This window comes from Pristis pectinata, chromosome 33 (genome assembly GCF_009764475.1).
Source record: "Pristis pectinata isolate sPriPec2 chromosome 33, sPriPec2.1.pri, whole genome shotgun sequence".
Taxonomy (NCBI): domain Eukaryota; kingdom Metazoa; phylum Chordata; class Chondrichthyes; order Rhinopristiformes; family Pristidae; genus Pristis; species Pristis pectinata.
In genome coordinates this window covers 14,547,725-14,569,090 of record NC_067437.1, presented here as the reverse complement: position 1 = coordinate 14,569,090, position 21,366 = coordinate 14,547,725, and the positions used below count along the sequence as shown (strand labels likewise).

Here is a 21,366-nt window from a genome sequence, read left to right as displayed (position 1 = left end):
AACACAAGAATCTGGGAGCTTCTGCTTTGGACCAACTCTGCCCATGCCAGTCTGTGTATTAACCCGGGCGGCGATGGCTGCTTCACTGAGGAAAGCGCCCGGAGTCTGCGACTGCTGGCCCGGCCCTCGGCGTCAACAGATGGTAGGGTTTAGCCTTCTGCTCGGCTGTCTCGCCCCTTTTGTCTCCGCAGAGACGCTGCTGTTGGAAGGGCCGCTTATTTTGGTCGCAAGCAGCGGCTTCTGCAACACAAACACGGCTTTGTCCGGATTCCTAATTTGTTGCCAACCTCAGGAAACAGCGAATGGTGATTACAAACAGGAAGGGCATAAACTTAAAATAGGTCACTATATTAACCCTCCAGAAAATAAGTGATGATTCTCATTCGATCTGGATTGACAGGGCTGCAAAATGTCCTAACGCTGATGCATTGGTTGGATCTCAGGACAAAGATCTGTCCCAGCATTGATTATTACAGTGCAGACCCTGCAATGTCAACATAATCTCAGCGGAGTTGCGCAAGGGGTGAGCGACGGGCTCTAGGACCCGCCGGCTGCCACCGAGAGGAACCGTGCGGAAGCAGAAAGTGGTTCTGCGGCTCCAGCTGACCACGAGGTCCCAGCTGTTTCCCGCCATTGCTGAATGTTTTTACTACAACTCCAAACCCCCCGATCTTCCTAAAAAAAACACTCAAGTCTGCCAACACCAGCTTTGTTTTGCAAAAGTGGATGAAATCAAAGGATCGATGGCTTATTACGCGGGCCAAAAGACACTGCAAGAATTCCGCAGAGCAGAGAAGGAAGTGATTGGAGGCTTGTGTAGGTGTGTATCCATGATGTTTGTTTATTTCAGAAACAATGTATCAATGGAGGAGGCTCGGAGGGGCATTTAAACGGGATCCACACGTGGAGGGGCAGGCTGGAAGGACCGAGGGAGGGCATTAAAAATCACCCCATCCCAGACACCGCTCCTCACACCTGAGAGAAAGACCCGGAGGCAATCCCAAACTCGTCTGGAAATTGGGACAAACCGCCAGGCGGAATCCTTGCATCAATGGGAGGGATGAGGAGCTGACCACGTGGGGAATCACCAAATGCTCCATTCTGGAATCTCTCGATCCTCTTATTTCCAAAACTTCCGAACCTTTAATAATGTATCGGCCTTCCGAGAGGCGCACACGTGTCCGGGCGCCTCGGCTGTAATATTTTTAATCTATTATTTTCCTTCTCTTGACTGCCAGATCATGGCCGCCCCTCTGTGCCTTATTTGTTTTGTATTGCTGGATTCCCTCCCACTTCTGCAATTTAGTTTTGAATCCAAAGCAAGCAAAAGTTGCATCTCTCCCACTTTTTTTTTGCAAATAAATTCCAATGTCTTTTTTTCACCCCCCCCCCCCCCCGTTGTGTTGTGGGAGCAGGCCCCCGCTTGGAAAATGTGTTGTTGTTCCTCTGATAGTGGGAGCTGCGTATAAACCCGTGAGTAGGCATTTTTCATCGTGACTGAAACCGGTTGCGGGCTCGTCGTGGCATTTCTCGTGTGTCTGACCATGCCTGGGGGCTGTTGGTGTTTTGTTGGGGATCCCGGGTCTGTGCGGAGTGCATGGTGGATTAATTTATTGAGATAAATGATTTCTGGTCCCGCCCCGAACCAATCCAAATCCCCGTGCCAGTGTTTCCGAGTGGCCGCGCAGTGAGGCGCGGAGGGAAAACGGCCCCAGTGCGGGCACAACCATTGCGCAGCAATTTAACGCTCAGTCACTAAATAAACTTCCTCCAATCGCGTCTTAGTTTTTGATTGATCAGGCGCTATAAATGCAGCCGAGCTCTTTTAAATTTAGCCCTAAAATTGAATACTAATAATCTGAAGGACAACCAGAATTAATTCCAACACTTTATTTTGTAAACATGCCCATTAAGTATTTTAAGATGTAAATTCCCGCAGGACTTGAGATTTTAATGCATTGATTGTGATATTTCGTTAGGTTTTGGCAGGATCGTCAATATCGGTAAATCACAAGGTTTTGGGTTTTAAAAACCTTATCACCTGGATTTCATTGAATGCGATCATATTTCCAACAGGCTCAGGGGAGTTCATTGAAAAAGTTTTGGGAAGGTCGGAGGATTGTGCATTTTATGAATGGGGCTGAAATTGACGAGACTGCTGGTGAATCCTATTGGCTGCTGAAGCCATAGTCTGGTTGTCATGGGCGGCAGTGCAGGGGGGCGTGAACTGTGCTCGGATACATCTGTTTACTAATGTAACGTAATGTGCGTGTGTCAGGCACATACTTGACACGCCCGCCCTCTTCCTCTGTCTGTTTGACTGTCGATTGCACCTCGGGCAGATTCCTCTAAAACAAAGCAACGCCGTTGTCGCTTTCTTAAAAAAAATGTCGCTTGCACAAAATGCAACATAAAATCATCTACGCGTGGGAGGAGGCCGTTCGGCCCGTTTTGCATGTGTCGGTTCTTTAGCTCGCCAGTTAGTTCCACATTCCGGCTCATTCCTCACAGCCCAACAGTTTGTTTTTCCCCTTTCACGTTTGAAAGTTACCGCAGGCTACACCCACGTTACGAACGGGTTGCATTTTGTCCACAAGTCAAAAATATACAAAGTTACTCGATACGGTAACTGCACCTCCACAGTATTGTAATGAATGGTGTTGTTGAGGGCCGATTCACATGGACGTTTATTTTTTGTCTTCCCTGCCTGGTTACAATGGGACACAATCAGGATGTTCCACGCTCAACGGCTGGTTTCAGTGGGCTTGCAGTATTCAGTGGGCTTCTGGTTACCTCACTACAGGAAGGATGTTGAGGCTTTAGGGTGCAGAGGAGGTTTACTAGGATGCTGCCTGGATTCGAGGGCATGTGCTATCGGGAGAGGCTGGACAAACTTGGGCTCTTTTCTCTGGAGCGGCGAAGGCTGAGGGGAGATCTGTTGGAAGTGTATAAAATGATGAGGGGCATAGATAGGGTGGACAAGCAATATCTTTTTCCCATTATTGAGCGATCCAATACCAGAGGGCATGCATTTAAGGTGAGAGGGGGTAGGATCAGAACAGACATCAGGTGCATGTATTTTACTGAGAGAGTGGTGGATGTCTGGAATGCATTGCCTGATAGGATGGTGGAGGAAAATTCATTGGGGGCTTTTAAGAGGGGCTTGGATGGGCACATGAATGAGAGGAAAATGGAGGGTTATGGGATTTCTGCAGGTAGAAGGGGCCGAAGGACCTGTTCTGTGCTGTACTGTTTTATTGGTTTATTATTGTCACTTGTACCGAGGTATCAGTGGATGTTGTTTAATAGAGTATCAATGCACCAATGTCAATAGAAGCAATGGCTTATTAATTTCTAAAGCAGTTCTCTGCACTGGCCTCCTGCAGTGTGTTCTTCAGTGACAATGGTGTCTGATTACTGTGGGGTGGTTACATGTAAATAGCTTTATTCCAAGACTGATTCTGATTTGAATTTAATGATATTTATTGGAGCTCGTCTGTATGCACGGGTGTCCGTATGTCGGGTGTTTGTAACCCAGGGAGGGCCTCGGCTAAGATTTCACGGCATCCGTGCATTGTATTCCAGATCCCATTGATCAGTCCTACAAGCCTGGCTGCATTCCAGTTTAAAGTGACAGTTGCTGCAGTTGGACTGTGAACAACTAGAAAGCTGCAGCTGCCACATTTTAATTATTGTTGGTGTGGCAGCTCTGTTATACATTTATATTCCCTTATGATGGAGTGGCAGGCCATTCAGCCCATTGATCTATGTCGGCTCTTAGACCATTCCCCTTTGTCCCATTCCCCCACTTACTCTCCTGTATCTTATTTTCACTCATGCATCCTTCGCCTCCCCCCACCGCCCCCCCCCGTTCCCCCAATTCTCCTGTCACCCTCCTACATCAGGGGCAATTTACAGCGACCAGTTAATCACCTGCATGTCTTTGGTATGTGGGAGGAAACTGGAGCACCCGGAGGGGGCAGTCTGAGGGAGAACGTGTAGACTCCACACACACACACACACACACACACACACACACACACACACACACACACACACACACACACACACACACACACACACACGCAGTAAGTGGCTTTGTCCTTGCGTTAACCGAGGCAATGTCAGCGGAGTATTTGGCTTAGGAGGATATCACGTTGTACCCTGATTCAGGTTAGTGACAGAGCAAGAACCCCTGCTGATACTTCCCATTATTTTCTCCACCAGTCACGGGGCACTGAGATCTGTTGTTATGACCTTTCCTTTGTCCTAAGTAACCGGGGAGTGGATCCACGTGATGTGGAAGTGGCTGCACCTTTAGACAGCACCTAATGTTCAGACCATGGCTGGAGGGCTGTGGTTAGTGTTTGACACCTACTATATTGGCACAGCTGCATCACACATCCACCTGCGAGGGTGAGCTAATCACATTCCTATATCCTTTGAGTTTGGAAGGCCGAGGGCTGATCTGTGGCAGCTGCTTAATCCCAATGCCAGGGTGACTGCAGGGAATGGACTTCCCCTGATGGGTCTGTCAAGTAGGAGGTGAAGCAACCTTAAAGCAGATATTGTGGGGTAATGTCAAGGAGCAGAGCAGTTAGCAATTTGGAATTTTCTTCCTCAAAAAGCTGCGGATAAGATAAGATCTTTATTAGTCACATGTACATCGAAACACACAGTGAAATGCATCTTTTGCGTAGAGTGTTCTGGGGGAAGCCCGCAAGTGTCGCCACGCTTCCGGCACCAACGTAGCATGCCCACAGCTTCCCAACCCACACGTCTTTGGAATGTGGGAGGAAACCGGAGCACCCGGAGGAAACCCACGCAGTCACGGGGAGAACGTACAAACTCCTTACAGGCAGTGGCCGGAATTGAACCCAGGTCGCTGGCGCTGTAAAGTGTTACGCTAACCGCTACACTACCGTACCACTGCGTCAGAAGGAGCTTTAGTGATTGTTTTTGAGGTTTGTTTGCAACGTTGGTGGTGAATGGAGTGGTGAGGGACATCAGCCGTGATCTCACTGGGGGCTGTGATGGGCTAGCAGGGTTAATTCCTCACTTTGGATTCAATGTTTGAGGTTGAAAAGGGCAAGCTGTGTCTCTGAGAGGGGTTTGTTCCTGAAGTCATCGTGAGCAGTGAAACTGGCCCCTCAGCCCACACCAACCAACCACCTGCTTACGCCAATCCCATTTTATTCTCCCCACATTCCCATCACCACTGCCCTGCAACCCCCCCCCCCCCCCACCACCCCCAGGTTCTACCCCTCACCTAAACACTGGGGGCAGTTTACAGCCAATTAACCCCCCAATCTTCACATAGTTAGGATGTGGGAGGAAACCGGAGCTCCCGAAGGAAACCCACACGGTCACAGGGAGAATATACAAACTGCACGGACAGCACTGGAGGTCAGGATTGAACCCTGGTCTCTGGAACTGGGAGGCAGCAGCTCTATTAGCTACAGAGCTGTATTCCTTTCTGTTGAAAGAAGATTTGAGAGGGAACAAAAATGACTTAAACACTCAGCTGGGGAATAAGCAGAGGCAGACTTTAATTTTGTTCACATCAGGACAACTGTGACAGTTCCGGACTTGTGGCCAAATCTGATTGTGCTCGATGACCACAGAGAGAAAGGATTTGTGAGGCAGATCTTTGGACTTTGGGACCTCCAGTTCTGGTCGATGTTCTACAGCAGGCACTGGCTGGCCCGGACCTGTCAACAGCTGCTGGTTTGCTTATAGTCATTCCCCTGGGGCAGATGTTCTGTTCACTGCTGGAGACCGTGGCTGGTTTTCCAAATTTTGGGCAGCCTCCGGATGAATTCTGATATGGAGCCAACCTAAGTGGGTGACCGTATCCAGAATTCACTTATAAACAAATCCAGATACCGTTTCTTTTGGCACCAAGTGTCCAGCAAGACTAAGAGGTGGTAACTGAATCGAGGACATGTTGTGAGTGGGTATTTCAAACATCTCCACCAGGGCACCACAGAACATACAACAGTACAGCACAGAACAGGCCCTTCGGCCCACGATGTTGTGCTGACATAGCTAATCCCTCCTACCTACAGAATGCCCATATCCCTCTATTTTCCTCTCATTCATGTGCCCATCCAAGCCCCTCTTAAAAGCCCCCAATGAATTTGTTTCCACCACCCTATCAGGCAACGCATTCCAGGGATCCACCACTCTCTCAGTAAGAAATGTACCCCTCACGTCTGTTCTGAACCCCCCCCCCCCACCCTGCCCCCACCATCTTAAATGCATGCCCTCTGGTATTGGATCGCTCAATAATGGGAAAAAGATATTGCTTGTCCACCCTATCTATGCCCCTCATAACTTTATACGCCTCCAACAGATCACCCTTCAGCGTCTGCCGCTCCAGAGAAAAGAGCCCAAGTATGTCCAGCGTCTCCTGATAGTACATGCCCTCTAATCCAGGCAGCATCCTAGTAAACCTCCTCTGCACCCTCTCTAAAGCCTCGACATCCTTCCTATAGTGAGATGACTGGAATTGTATGCAATACTCTAAATGCGGCCTAACCAGAGTTCTATAGAGAAGCATCGTAAAAAGATCAGAGTTAGACAATGAGCTGTAGCAGGGTAACCTGCTTCATATATAATACTGTAGATTGCTGTGGCCCACTTAGACACCAGTGGGTCACCCAGTGTTCGGAACACAAAGCTCCCTGCAGAACCCATGCAAAGTGCCCCTCAGTAACAGGCCATTTGGCCCAACATGTCCATGCTAGCTGCTCTGCACAACGTTCATTATCCAACACTCCAATTAAAGACCTTGTGGTCGTGCATTCAGAAGTACAAGCATTTGATGTGATTAATGTGATCTCAGCAGCACTGCGGAAGATGCCTCAGTTTTTCAGGGCTGCAGGGTAACTGGAGGGGGTGGGGCAGATGAGGATGGGTTGGGAGTGGGTTAAATCCTTCCTGTTCCAACAATCGTTGTCGTGGGTGCTTGTGAAGGAAGGCCGGTTACTGAGGCCAAAAGGTAAAATATTCCCATTGTGTGTTTGCTTAGAGGTTTATGTTCAAACTTCGTGCATTGCTGATCAAAGCAGCTTGGAATCCAGTGGACCACTGGAATCCAGTGGACCATTTGTGTCCACAACCCCAACACCAGGCAGGGCACAGAGGAGAGCAGCTGAACTGATCCCGGGCAGAAAGAATGAGCTCTAAGCAAAGGTCAGAGAAACTGGTTCTAATCACAGCCACCCGGTGTTACTGAGTGATAAGTTACACTCAGTTACATGAAACCATCTCAAACCACAGGCTAGAAATCTAAACTGAGAGTGCCAGTGTTAGGGAAAACCTGTTAGGATATTAGGTTCAGTTACCTGAACCATCTGGGGTTTAAAGTATTTGTTCGTAGCTCTAAACCCTCAAGACCAGAATTGCCTCTCTGAACCTCTTCTGCGTCTTCTCTCCCCCCCCCCCCCCCCCACTCACTCTCAGTAATTCTCCCCTCCCGTGCCATCCCTGCCCCCACCCCACCATCTCACCCCTACACTCCTGCTTAAATGTTTTGTGTTCTTAAATCAAAGAGTCACAGGTAAATATCTGGTCCAGCATTGTGATAACTGTATTGAACTCAAAAGGTTCTGTCCCCATGGGCTCATTATTCCACCAACCATCGAAAACATACCAGAATATTCATGTATACCTTGGGGGTTATGTGATACACAGACGACCCCCCCCCCCCACCAAAGGAACGAGGGTCTGAAATATAAACCGAAGATGTTGGATATACTCAGCAGGTCAGGCAGCATCTGTGGAAAGAGAAAGACAGTTAACATTTCTGGTTCAAGAACTTTTGACAGAACTTTGTTGGACTTGAAATGTTAACTCTGTTTCTCTGCCACGGTTGCTGCCTGACCTACTGAATTTTCCAGCATTTTCTGTTTTTAAGATATCTTTATTAGTCACGTGTACATCGAAACACACAGTGAAATACATCTTTTTGCGTAGAGTGTTCTGGGGGCAGCCCGCAAGTGTCGCCACACTTCTGGTGCCAACATAGCATGCCCACAACTTCCTAACCTGTACGTCTTTGGAATGTGGGAGGAAACCGGAGCACCCGGAGGAAACCCACGCAGACACGGGGAGAACGTACAAACTCCTTACAGACAGTGGCCGGAATCGAACCCAGGTCGCTGGCACTGTAAAAGCGTTACTTGGTATTCCAGCATCTGCGGTGTTTGGGATTCTCAGGACAAAAGGTCCGTAGCTCCTCTCCCTCGTGGCGCCGGGTTCTGTGAGCGGGGGCGTGGTGGGAAGGAGAAGTGGGGCAGTTCTGTCTGCTCCCCGGCCACCCTTTCACACTGAGTCACCGCCTTTTTGTCTCCAATTCAGCCTCTCGAACGTCCCGCTGACACCGGAGAGCCAGCGGGATCACGACCGGCGCATCCGCCGGGAGATCGCCAACAGCAACGAGCGGCGGCGCATGCAGAGCATCAACGCCGGCTTCCAGTCCCTGAAGGTGCTGCTGCCTCACACGGACGGAGAGAAGCTGAGCAAGGTCAGTGGCAGCCCGTTCCTTCCTTCCTTCCACTCATTGTGCTGTGGGTCCGTCCGTCGGCTGCCGAACAAAAGGCTTTCCTGTCCCCAGCTGGAGGACTTCCTTTCAAAGACTTGATCGCTTTTCTAGGACGTGTTTCAAGCAGATGGAGATTTTTATTCCCCCTTCTCCCGGGCTTGGGACTTTATTCACATCTCCTTCTCCTTCTCCCGGTGCCCTGGTAAGTGTGCTGAGCTGGGAGAGCAGTGAGGTCCCAGGTCTGACCTCTGATCTCTGACCTTGGCCCTATCGGCAGTGTGGACTTCATGGACTGGTGGGCTCCTTGTGAAGGTGGTGTGGTGGGGGGAGTTAGGTTTCTGTTCTTTCCTGCCATCAGCTTCCCAGTGTGGCAACAAGTACAGTTACAGCACAATGCTGTCACGATCGATTCGATTCAGCGCACGCACAGAGGTTCCGCAGACCTGTGGACAACAGTGAGTCTCCTTCATTGTTGTGTACTAATTGTTGGCTGCATTGAGTCCATTCCTAACCTGTCGTCCATGGGGAGAGTACAGGATAACGACTGCCGTTCCTTGTCCTGTGGAGGAGTTGGGAGGCAGTGTTTGGTATGTGGTCACGGAGTCATACAGCACAGAAACAGGCCCTTCTGCCCAACTGGTCCATGCTGACCCAGATGCTCATCCAAGCGAGTCGCATTTGCCTGTATTTGGCCCATAACCTACTAAACCCTTCCTATCCATGTACCTGTTCAACTGTCTTTTAAATGTTATTATAGTACCTGCCTCGACCACTTTCTCTGGTGGAGCTTATTCCACATACATACCACCCTCTGTGTCAAAAAAAAATTGCCCCTTGAGTTCCTATTAAATCTTTCCCCTCTCACCTTAAACCGTTGCCCTCTAGTTCTTGATTCCCCAACTCTGGGGGAAAAAGGCCACATACATTCACCCTGTCTGTGCCCCTCATGGTGTTTTACACCTTGTACTTTTTCTCCAGGCACTGTGGTGCTTTGCTTTCATTAGCCCACTGTTGACAGCCAAAGCTTTGGCTGTCAGGACCCTGGGATCCATCATTGCCTCCCTGGATCTCCATGTCTCCTCACGAGCCCTCGTTAAAACTTGACCGGCTTATTGGGTCACATTTCGTAGCTCCCCACACGGCTCAGTGTCAAATTTAACCTGCTGCCTCTCCTACGAAGCACCTCGGAGGTTCTATATAAATGCAGTGTTGCAGAGGAAGGAATATGTCTGATGTCTTAGAAGTGAAATGATTGTCTACCTCTCTGCTGGCAGGCGGCGATCCTACAACAAACGGCGGAGTACATCTTTGCCCTTGAGGAAGACAAGACCCGTCTGATGCAGCAGAACGCACACCTAAAGCGGCTGGTGCAGGTGAGCAGATGGCAGGTTGGCACCGAGACTGGAGTCCCGTGTATCCGCACCCGTCTCTGCTTTCCACGTTGACGGAAATCGCGTCACATTATTCGTACTGAGAGATTTACAATCCCTTGGAGTAGTGACCAGTTAATCCAATATCACTTCCCTGTCCACATTCTTTGACTGTAGCAAATTGACAGGAACAAACACTTGTCAGGACCTCACCGTGTTCCCACCAGCACCTGGAGTCATGCCACCCTCTCTGGGTCCACACACTCAATCCCCAGCAAGGCAGTTCCAACCCTGAGGAAGCTGGAAGTCAAACTCCCAGGAGCTCACAAATACCGTGTGAAAGAGCCATCAATGGCTCCTGGCCTTGACCTCCGACGTGGGTAATTGGAACATTGGTTTGTTATTGTCACACATACCGAGATACAGTGAAAAGCTCTTGTTTGTGTGTCATCCAGACAGATCATTCCATGTGTAGGTAGATCAAGGTGTCAAAAAAGGGAAAAAAAACAATGCAGAACATGGTGTTACAGTTGCAGAGAAAGTGCAGTGCAGGTAGACAATAAGGTGCAAGGGCCACAATGAGGTAGATTGGAAGATCAAGAATTCTTTGTGTAAGAGGTCCATTCAGTAGTCTTATACAGGCCATGGTCACCTCAAAACCGTGTCGGCACAAGGTGAGGCAATTGATGCCCCAGTAGGAATCAGGAACTTCTCCAGCATGTGACGAGCAGGAACAGACCATGTGTGGAATGACCCAGTGTGGAAGCTGAGAACAGAGGAATTCTCAGTGTCACACTTGACTAACTCGGATACATTCTCACATCCAAGTGCAGAATTATACTTGTCCTACAGATGCAGGAGGAGGACATGAGGAGGAGATGAGCCCAATGGGGTGTGCAGGAGAAATGTCTTCCTGCAGAGGTTGGTTCGAGGCAGCACAGTGGTGCTGTGGGTGGAGCTGCTTCCTCACAGCTCCAGCGACCCAGGTTCGATCCTGACCTCGGGTGCCGTCCCTGTGGAATTTGCATGTTCTCCCTGTGAATACGAGTGTTTTCGCTGAGTGCTCCGGTTTCCCCTCACATCCCAAAGATGGGTAGGGTAATTGTCTGCTGTAAATTACCCCTGGTGTAAGGTGGAGAGTGAGAGGATCAGGGGAGTTGAGGGACATGTGAGAGGGAGTGGTTGGGGGGGGAATAGGATTGTTGTAAGTGTTGGCATGGACTCAATGGGCTGAATAGCTTCCTATTGCGATATAATGGGGAACTCACTTTTATCGGGATTGGTTGAGGTGAATAGCATTAATGCACAGAGAGGAGAGCCCAGGTAACAGACGGGGTGTGAGATGACTCACTCGCACTATAAGCTCCAGGATGGCCAGTGGGCTGACAGACATGGTTCGGTCCATGCTCTTCCTTGACGTTGGTCACTTCCCTCGTGCCCATAACCACATCCTCCACACCCCACTGCTGGGATCTTCCCCCATCCCTGCTCCTCCCAACCCTGAGCAGCCTCTCCCTGTAGGGTCAGGAGCCAGCCGGTCACAGTAGTGGGAGAGGCTGCTCAGAGATACAGACACAGGTTCTTCGGTGGTGACCATCAACTACCCAACTAGATCGAACCTCCCATTTTATTCTCTCCACATTCCCACCAACTCCCCTCAGATTCTCCCCCTCACTACACACTAGGGGCAATTTACAGCGGCCAATTAACTCAACAACCCGTACGTCTTTGGGAAACCAGAGCACCCGGAGGAAACCCACACAGTCATAGGGAGAACCTGCAAACTCCTCACTGGCAGCATCCAAGGTCAGGATCAAACCTGGGAGGTAGAGGCTGTGTCACTGTGTTGCCTGAGTCTTAAAGATGCCAGGTAGGTTAGAGGAGTCCAAACTTGGTGTGTTGGAATGGTGTCCTGGCCTGATTCTTCCCAGGTAGTTGAGCTCCAGGTGGAGCAGAGGGGAGATCTGATGGTGCTGAAGGAGTTTGGGATGGGTGTAGAGAGGGTGGGTGCAGAGAAGCTGCTGCCATCAGCAGTGGATCAGGAACAAGGGGCAGCAAGTTAAATTTTTTGGCAAGGGGATTTCGGGAAAACATTTACGCAGAGACTTATGGTCTCCGGCTAGCTGCCTGCCGTGGGGTTGGCGGCTGAATCAATCAGCTTTCTCAACAGGGAATATGCGGAGAAAGCAGTGGATTGAGAATGAAGGAATTGCTCCATTAGGAGCCAGCAGAGGTTCAATGGGCCCCTTGTGTGCCTTAACAATTAGAGTCACAAAGGGATACAGCACAAAACAGAGGCAGCAAGTCTGCACTGACCAGCCATCCCTTTACACCAATCCTACATTAATCCCAATTTTATTCTCCCCACATTCCCATCAATTTTCCCCAGACTCTATCCCTCACCCACACACTGGGGGCAATTAACCTACCAACCTGATCCTCTTGTGGGAGGAAATTGGAGCACCCGGGGGAAACCCACGCAGTCACAGGGAGAACGTGCAAACTCCACACTAACAGCACCCGAGGATTGAACCCAGGTCTCCGGCACTGTGGGGGCAGCGACTCTACCAGCTGTGCCAGTGTGCTGTTCCATGATCCAGTGGGTGCACGTTTGGAATTTCCATGGAAACGTTACCTCCCAGTTCCTTCCAAAGCCCTGAAGAGCTGCAGTCCCAGTGCTTGGATCCCTGGCATTCAGTGTGGAATCAACTAGTGCCTTTGATACCAGAATTAATAAGTGAACGTAAGACGTGTGCTTTTCCTCTCTCTTCCCCAGGAATACTCTGGCTCCTCCCCAAAGCGGAAGCGAGGAGATGAATCCGACGAGGGTATCGGTTCTCCAGACTCTGCGGATGAGGAGCTGGCCGAGCTCCGGCAGCACCTGGAGAAGGAGCGACTGCTGCGGCTCACCTTGGAGGAGAAGGTCAGAATGTTGTCTGTGTCCACTGGGGGGAGGGGAGGGGTCTGTAGGGGTGGTGGATCCCCAGCTACAGAAGGCACTGTGTCTTCATCGGGTGCCCTGTCCCCTCGACCCCACCTCTTGTTCAGCTCTGGGCAAAGTTGGGGGGGGGGGGGGGGGGGGGGGTGGGGTGGGGGAGGTTCAGCGTGGTGGGAGGGAGTCTCGTCAGCCACGGTACTGCTGCAGGGTTCCTGAGCTGCTGAATGATGCAAAACTCTTGCCCTCCACAACTCTCCTTTCCCAGGGTTGGAGTGGACCCAGGACCTGTGCACGGTGCGTCACACTGCAGCGCGCACAGGCACACGCGCCCTCCAACGTGCACACATAACCAACCACTAGCACACACGTGCACCGCCCCCTCTAACACACTTGTACACAGGCACTCAAACCTCTCTACACACTCGGATGCACGAACACTCTCTCCCACTTCCACAACAATTAAGGCACTGTGGGCAACTCTGCAATGCATCAATGTGGCCAGTAGCACCACCTTTATCATGCTTCTACCCCTCCCTGTGGGCATGCAGACGAACTGGTTCCGATGTGCTTAAGCGGAGTTAATTTTTCAGACTGGTGGAGTTTGAGCTGAACTGCTTTTAAGCAAATGCTGAGCTGGTTAAAAGCAGACAGTCAAAGAGCAGCAAGGTGGGGATGGGAAGAGAGTGGGAGGCAATGACAGGTGGTCTGGAAAGAAAAGATGGCTCCATAGGGGCTGTAAATTGTTACAGCAGAATAGTGGGGAAGAGTTATACAGCACGGAAACAGGCCCTTCAGCCCAACTTGTCCATGCCAACCTAGATGTCTATCCAAGCTAGTCCCATCTTGGCCCACATCACTCTAAACCTCTCCTATCCATATACCTGTCTAAATGTCTTCTAAACATTGCAATTTTACCTTCCTCTACCTCTTCCTCTGGCAGCTCGTTCCACATACCCACCACCCTCTGCGTGAGAAAGTTTCCCCTCGGGGCCCATTTTAAATCTTTCCCCCTCTCACCTTAAATCTACGTCCTCTGCTTTTAGACTCCCCTGCCCTGGGAAAAAGACTGTGGCCATCCACCAAATCTACGTCCCTCGTGATTTTATATACCTCCGTAAGGTCACCCCTCAGCCACCTACACTCCAGTGAAAAAGCCCCAGCCTATCCAGCCTCTCCTTATAACTCAAGCCCTCCAGTCCCAGGAACATCCTTGTGAATCTTTTCTGCACCTTTTCCAGCTTAATGACGTCCTTCCTATAGCTGGGCGACCAGAACTGCGCACAGTGTGGTCTCATCAACGACTTGTACAGTTGCAACATGACGTCCCAACCCCTGTACTCAGTACCCTGACTGATGAAAGCAAGCGTGCCAAAGCGAGAAACTAGGAAGAGTTTTAGTTCTTTGTTCTGCTGTGTGTTAGATAGGTATAGATATTTATTTATTAGTAGCATATACATCAAAACACACAGTGAAATGCATCTTTTTGCGTGACTGAGAATGTTCTGGGGGCAGCCCGCAAGTGTCGCCACGCTTCCGTCGCCAACATAGCATGCCCACAACTTCCTAACCTGTACTTCTTTGGAATGTGGGAGGAAACCAGAGCACCCGGAGGAAACCCACGCAGACATGGGGAGAACGTACAAACTCTTTACAGACAGCGGCTGGAATTGAACCCGGGTCGCTGGTGCTGTAATAGCGTTGTGCTAACCACTACACTACCGTGCCTGCCTCTCAGTCCAGGGAAACAAGCCACCCAGTCCCTCATGAGCCAAAAGCTGGCAGGGACAGGGCGTTGCCGATCACTGCTCCTTGTGCTCGCAACTGATGGGGAGATTGGTGTCCGGAAAGTCTGCGCCTGCCCCGTCTCTTGAGTCATTGAGGGAAAAAGCTGCAGGGCTCTGGAGTGAAGGCGGGGGCGGGAGGGAGACTCATTGGTGACCTGTTTGGAAGGGTTGGTACAGGCACAGAGGAACAAACCGACCTGTCTTCCTGCAGGTGAAGACCCTGGAGTCCCAGCTGCAGCCGGGGAAGCTGAAGGAGATCCTTCACCAAGCCCAGCTGCAGCAGGAGCATGACAAGGTGCTGGAACGGCGGAGGCAGCTAGTGGAGGAACAGCAGAGAACCATCGGCACTGCACAGGTACGGTCCCAGCTAAGGTGGGGTGCTGTGTGTTCAACCAAGGGCTTGCAGGGACCACCTCTTCAGTCCCACGGCCCTGGTCCTTCTTGGGGACGGGGACACCTCTGGTCTCCCCCTTCCCAGCTCACTTTAATCTTATTCAAATCTCTTTGCTCCATTTCTGAGGTGGTGCTGGCAGTGTCCCATTACAGAACGGTGGCTCAATGTGGAGTGTGAGAGCGAGAATGTGGGCAGGCAGGTGTGCGAGAGTGTGAGCAGGATGGTGTGTGTGTGCTTCATGCCACCTCTCCAGTCAGGAGGTGTGTTGTAAGATCTGCTCCAACATTCCCATCACATGACTCAAGACAGCGTTGTCCCAATCTATAGAGTTGTGGGTGTTGTGGTGAAGAGAAAGTCCACAGGGTGTGGGGGTGTCAGCTGGGAATTTCCTTTACCTCTGTCTTCCTGCCTTTATCTTTCCTCTACCAGACATTTCTGCCCTCCTCTCCCACTGTGCATGCACAGGATTCCCTTCCAGCCAGTGTGTGTAGAGGCTGTCATAGCCTCCAGTTACACTGCCCTCAGCACCACTCACAGGGAGTATCAGTCACTGTCTCCTAATATTGTAGCTCTTCAGTCGACGTCCCAGCAATGTAGACGGGGCATCTTTTTCTCTCTCTCTCTCTGTCCATCTCTCTCTGTGTCTCCCTCTCTCTCTGTCTTTCTCCCTCTGTGTGTGTGTGTCTCTCTCTCTCTGTCTCTCTCTCTCTGTTTCTCTCTCTGTGTCTCTCTCTCTGTCTCATTCTCAGCCTCCATCTCTCCCTCTCTTTGCTCTCCTGCCTATACTCTGCATCTCTGCCACACTCTGATTCATTCTCTTCCCTGGAAGGTGGTGGTGGGGGGTGTGTGGGGGGGAGGGGTGTGTGGTGTTGGGGGACGGGTGGGTAGAAGAGATTCACCAGGATTTTGCCTGGATTTGGACTTCAGTTACGGGGGGATTGGAGATGTTGGTCTCGTTTACCCTGGAGCGAAGGAAACTGAGGGCTGACCTGACAGAAGATTATGAGGGGCATAGATAAGGTTGATCGTCAAGATCCTTTTCCCGTGGTAGCGGAATGAAAAACAAGAGGTCACGGGTTTAAGGTGAGAGGGAGATTTCAAGGGGATCTAAGGGGTAAGTTCTTTTACACAGGGAGTGGTTGATATCTGGACTGTGTTGGGATCGGACACAGTTACTATGTTTAAGAAGGGTTTAGGCAGACATTTAAATAGGCATGGTATGGAAGGATAACATGGGCAAATGGGATTAGTGTCTGTGGGCAAAAAGGTCGGCATGGACATGTTGGGCCGAAGGGCCTGTTTCTGTGTTGTACCACTGACTCTTTGTTTCTCTCTATACAGCTCCTTCATGTTGCCGTCTGTCTCTCCCTCTGTCACTACCTGTCATTCCCTTCTGCATGTTTTCAACCTGACTCCCTCTCTGCCTGTGTTTTTCTGTCTCACACCGTGCCTGTCTCTCAGCCTCTCTGCTGTGCTCCCCTCCCACCCCATCCTTGCCCTTGCTGCACAGCTGAATGTGTTTTTCTGGCCGGTGATGTTTCTTGTAATGTTATTTGTCTTCTTCCCTGTTTAGCTGCCCGTGGCACACAGTCCCCCAGCACCCACTCACCACCCAACAGTCATAGTGCCAGCTCCTTTACCACCAAGTGTGCTACAGGTCAACGTCGTTACCATGGCACCCAGCTCCGTCATCAGCTCCGTGTCCACATCCAAACAGAACTTAGACACCATTGTACAGGTATTGTGGGGTTTGACAGGGTCATGGGTCAGTATAAGGTTGGTGGGAGGGTCTTTGCCACGTTTGGGGGATGGGGTCATAATGTCACTGATAAGGAGATCAGAGGGTCAGGGGTGTGGGGGGAGAGGTCAGAGGTTCATCTGCATGCACGTGCTTAGGGGGTTACTGTCACACATACACAGGTCAGGAGTCTCATACAGGTCAAGTGGGGTCACTGTCAAGTGTGTACAAATGTCGGAGGTCACTATTACAGATCAGGGGAGGTCACCATGCATGTACAGAGGTTGCTATCTCACAGGTTAGGGTTGGGGGGGGGGGCGGTTGCTGTTGCTCCCACAAGAGTCACAGAGCTACACCACAGATCAGAGGGTACTATCACATGGTGGGGTGTCTTGGGGCACTCTTGGTACAGGAGATGGGGGGATTCATTTTGTCCCTTAAAGTTAGGACAGAAGTCAGCAAGACACCAAGTTTGGCAGCTCTGTGTCAGTGTTGGGCCAGGTTGTCTTTGGGGAGAAAAATATTACAGGTGTTGGGTTGAGTCAACCCCTACAGTGGCTGTAATCACCATCAGTGATCTGACAAGAGACCGGGGGTTGTGTTTATGTGGATGATGCATCAGTATACAGGCATCACTTTTACAGTAAAACTCCAATCATCCGTTATCGGATTGTCAGGAAATCCTTGCCGTCTGGCATCTGGTTCACTTGTTAGTCTGGAGTGTGAGCGGGGCTCCACTGTGTGGTCAGGGGTGGGTGTGTGGCTGGAACCGGGGTCTGGTGTGCAAGGTGTTATTGTACTACTGTGTAACGTGTGTAAAATAACGTGTGTTGGGATATTATTAGGAGTAACATTCAGTAATCTGGAAAATCAGCCAGTCTAGCGCCACTGAAGTCTGAAGGGTGTCGGATTATTAGTTTTAATTACTCAGATGGTCCTTTAGTTGTTGCTAATCCCCTTGTTAGAGAATTGATGGTGATAGACCACATATTAGGAATGGGAGGAGTCAGATAAATAGTGGTTGTTTTTGTTGTTATCTAGTCACTTTATAATTTTTTTTACTCTTAAGGCCATTCAGCATATCGAAGCCACAGAGCAAGGTATCAAAGAGGAACCCGTGGGAGTGGAGAAACAGACCACGGCTTTCCTGAATTTAGACGGGATGCAGGAGAGCCTCAAAGACGACAGGGAGTGGCACGAGCTAGTGACAACCTCTCCGCTGATAATCAAGAGCTCCTTTGGTGACGTTGAGACTGAAAGCCAAGATGCTGGTCAGAGAGAGATGCTGGCAGCATTGAGGAGGCCCAAGGTGGAGGTGGACCCAGTTCCCTCTGTGCTGGTGCCGGGCACTAGCATCTAAATAAGACTGCAGAGCTGTGTCGATGTGCACTGAGGGAATGGAGGACTTTGGGGTCAATCCAGGAAGTTTGAGATTAAAGGACTTTTTGAACGCCATTTGTCCCAAACTAATCCTCTCCTTCCAGAGCAAGAGCAGTCTCGAAGGTACTGTGGTCACAGCTTCTCTGACTGAAACGCAAAGGGTTGATTCAGGTTTGATGTAGTTTCTAATGAAACATCTCTGGCCTGTTGCACACGAGAAACATCTCATTGCCTGACAGTGCACCCATTATCAAAGTCCACGTCACTGATTTTAGAACTTCCCAGGAATCCAGGGTAATCTGATTTTCTTTAGCAACTAGCGTGATTCCTCAACACTTAATCTGTGAGTCACCATTTTAATGGCCCAGCTTTTGGAATGTGTTGACATGAAATGCCAAAACAATCTGAGTACACCCCACAGATCAAAATCTTCATTAAGTGGCAATTGTGAGCAAATAAGCCTGACAATGACTTACTGCACAAACGGTTTATAAGAACTGCTTGTGAATGCCAGTGTGTTTGTTTTGATTGTGCATCGATAAGCTGGTAACTTTTTATTGCTCCTCTTGCATTAGAAGTACCTCCCTACAGTATTGTTTTATTTGGTGCCAGCAGTTCTCGAATATGTGTGCATGGATGACATAGGTGTGGTGTGGGTCACAAACTGGGCTGCTGTCTTTGTCTAATATCCTGAAGAGTTACTAAATGGCAATTAGGTACACTGCTGATCACTAACAGTAAAATGGGCACTTACAGCAACTGAAATTGCTTCCCATGTGTTTATTGTGACTTGGCAGCACACTAGGCAATGACTTTACTGAACTTGTTTCTGGGGGTTATTTCCCATTGCCACTACATCATCATCAGGAGGTGGTTCTAACGCTAATGGACTAGTTTAAACTGTGGGAATACTTCAATGATTATTATTTCCAATCCATGAATTCCAACTAAACATAGTGTTCTTAGCAAAAATTTGGTGCTTTTCCAGTAGAAATGACTCTGTACCTTCGAGGATGCTCTGCAACTGGATTGAAAAGTGACAGTCAGAGGGAGATTAAGCTGTTATAAATTTTTTTTTAAATTTAAATTTTATTTACAGCGTTGGTTACAGGCCCTTCTGGCCCAATGAGTCCATGCCGCCCATTTTAAACCCATATTAACCTACCCGTATGTCTTTGGAATGTGGGAGGAAACCCACGCAGACACGGGAGAACATACAAACTCCTTACAGACAGCGATGGGTTATAGCTAGTAAAAGATTGCAGACTGTTAACTGAGATTGGACAGACCCTGTTTTCATGTAGACTTATGTTTTTTCAAGCAAATTCTTAGGATGACTGCTACATGATGTATAGAATGCATAGTGCAGTCACTACAGGGTGTGATGAAAGGTCTTGCAATGCGTGACACCTTTTTACATGTACAATTTTTTAAATGTTTGAGATGACTTCAAAGAATCTTTGGATGCTGTTTTTTGGCATCTTAGAACTACAGAATGAAATTATCCTTGTATTCTGTGGCAGAACAATCTCAGACTGGGGAAGATTACTGAAACCTGGTCCTATCAGTGCTGCACCTTTCTGTGCATTGTTAGGGTGGGGGGGACGTTGTATAAAATATGTTTTTAGGGCACTTACGAGTTTCTAAAGGTTGTTTATTTTCCTAAATGTTTCGCACTTCAAACTGCAGTTTACCTTTTGGACCATCTGTGCTTAAATGCTTTGTGCATTGTATGCCTTTTTTATGAAATTTAATCAGAGCTGTAAACTGATGGCTTGTGTATTTTTAAAGAGTGGTAATGTACCATGTTGGTTAATGTTTCATAGAACATATCGCACAGAAACCGATCCACTCTGACTTTTATGCTCCACAGGAGCTCCCCTGGAATTGTACTGACTGGGAAAACTTCTTGATCTTCAGTCCAGGCTATTGAAGTCAAAGCAGCAATGCTGGAGTTTCAGGAGGGCTGCAGGCAAAAAGGCCAGCTAAAGCTTTCCACTCCAGCAAATGCCTCTGGCCACCAGACAGGGTACAATTGGGCTTGGGAGCGTTACCACCCTAGTTTTATCCTCAGAAGACATATTCCAAGTGAACTGGGACTGATCACCTTATTCCACAGCAGCTTGTGACTTCAGGAGAGAAAGTTGTCAGTTCTTTTAGGAGTACTAAGCAAAACAAAAAAAAGGATAAGGAAAGAGTGTGTCTTGTGAAACTATCATCTAACTAAATGCCACAGCAGAATTCTTCTGTTCCTTTAGCCAGTTACTTTTGGATTTGATGCCCATCTGGTAAAGGAACCAGATGAGTTGCTTTAAAGCAGTTGCTGCCTAGCAGGGACATAGTAGTAAGCAGAGATCTTGTGACCCCATTTCCACACCCTGCCCCTTTTTTTTTGCTGGTGGGGAAGTTTTGGGCTTTGTCTCAACATTTGGTGCAATGGACATCAGCTGTGGCCAGCTTGTACAGGCAAGTACCAAGGCTGAAAGAACTCAAAAGGTTATGAAAGACCATTTAGAACCTCCCAGATCTAACATCACAGAAATCATTTTTATTTTAATGAGGCCCAATGGTTTTATTTTCTCTGTACAGGTTAGGTGGTCAAATTATTTATTAGTCTTTAAAGAAATTTTACATTTGAAATTGGTAAAGTCAAATTAAACCAGCTGGAATTGTTTAAGCTTTGGCCTCAACACCACTGGGAGGCTGAGTGGGCACTGATGGACTAACCTGTTGCCAGATTTGCACTGCCTCCTGCAGAGCCTGGCTACAGAAACAGGCCATGGTCAAGAACAAACTAGATGCTGGAGATTTGAAATAATGCTGGAAACACTCAGCAGCATCTGTGAAACGAGACAACAGAAAATCAGAATTTTCCAATTTCCAGCATTTCGTTTTCATTTCATGCCCATGAAAATGCACGTGGGATACCAGTGGTTGATTGATAGCCATTACAACAGGATGGGAGTTGTAATGACAACCAATGTCCTTTATTAGTAATGATGATGACCTGTGAATGCAGATTGTACTGTGTACCTTAAGTCACAGGCCATTAATTCACTTTATGGGTGGTGGCAATGATGGAAATCAATTAATTCTGCACAATCATAACAAGAATGCAGAAAGACAAAAATTCTGGGGTAACTGGGGTTAAAAGTGCTACCAGATCATGTGAGGAATGTTGAACATGAAGGGAAACTGCAGCTTTCCTGTTCAG

At 49.0% G+C, this 21,366-nt stretch overlaps 1 protein-coding gene across 4 annotated transcripts; it reads left to right on the top strand.

Moving 5' to 3' along the window:
- Positions 1–595: 595 nt before the first annotated feature.
- On the top strand, positions 596–21,250 carry LOC127585398 (transcription factor AP-4-like). Of its 4 annotated transcripts, none has more exons than XM_052042819.1 (7): positions 596–820; positions 8,365–8,530; positions 9,823–9,921; positions 12,695–12,841; positions 14,852–14,995; positions 16,608–16,772; positions 17,842–21,250. In XM_052042819.1, the coding sequence occupies exons 1-7, from the start codon at positions 744–746 to the stop codon at positions 18,130–18,132; spliced, it is 1,089 nt and encodes a 362-aa protein (XP_051898779.1). In that variant the 5' UTR covers positions 596–743; the 3' UTR covers positions 18,133–21,250. The 4 variants fall into 4 exon arrangements, with proteins under 4 accessions (XP_051898779.1, XP_051898781.1, XP_051898778.1 ...); XM_052042821.1 differs by lacking the exon at positions 596–820 and adding an exon at positions 1,228–1,473; XM_052042818.1 differs by lacking the exon at positions 596–820 and adding an exon at positions 7,987–8,231.
- Positions 21,251–21,366: the final 116 nt, after the last annotated feature.

Coding starts and splice junctions, on each gene's coding strand:
- LOC127585398 (XM_052042818.1), top strand. CDS start 8,068: ATGTGGGAGGAAACCGGAGCACCCGGAGGAAACCCACGCAGACACGGG. Junction 8,531..9,822: donor ACGGAGAGAAGCTGAGCAAG/GTCAGTGGCAGC, acceptor CTCTGCTGGCAG/GCGGCGATCCTACAACAAAC. Junction 16,773..17,841: donor ACTTAGACACCATTGTACAG/GTATTGTGGGGT, acceptor TTTACTCTTAAG/GCCATTCAGCATATCGAAGC.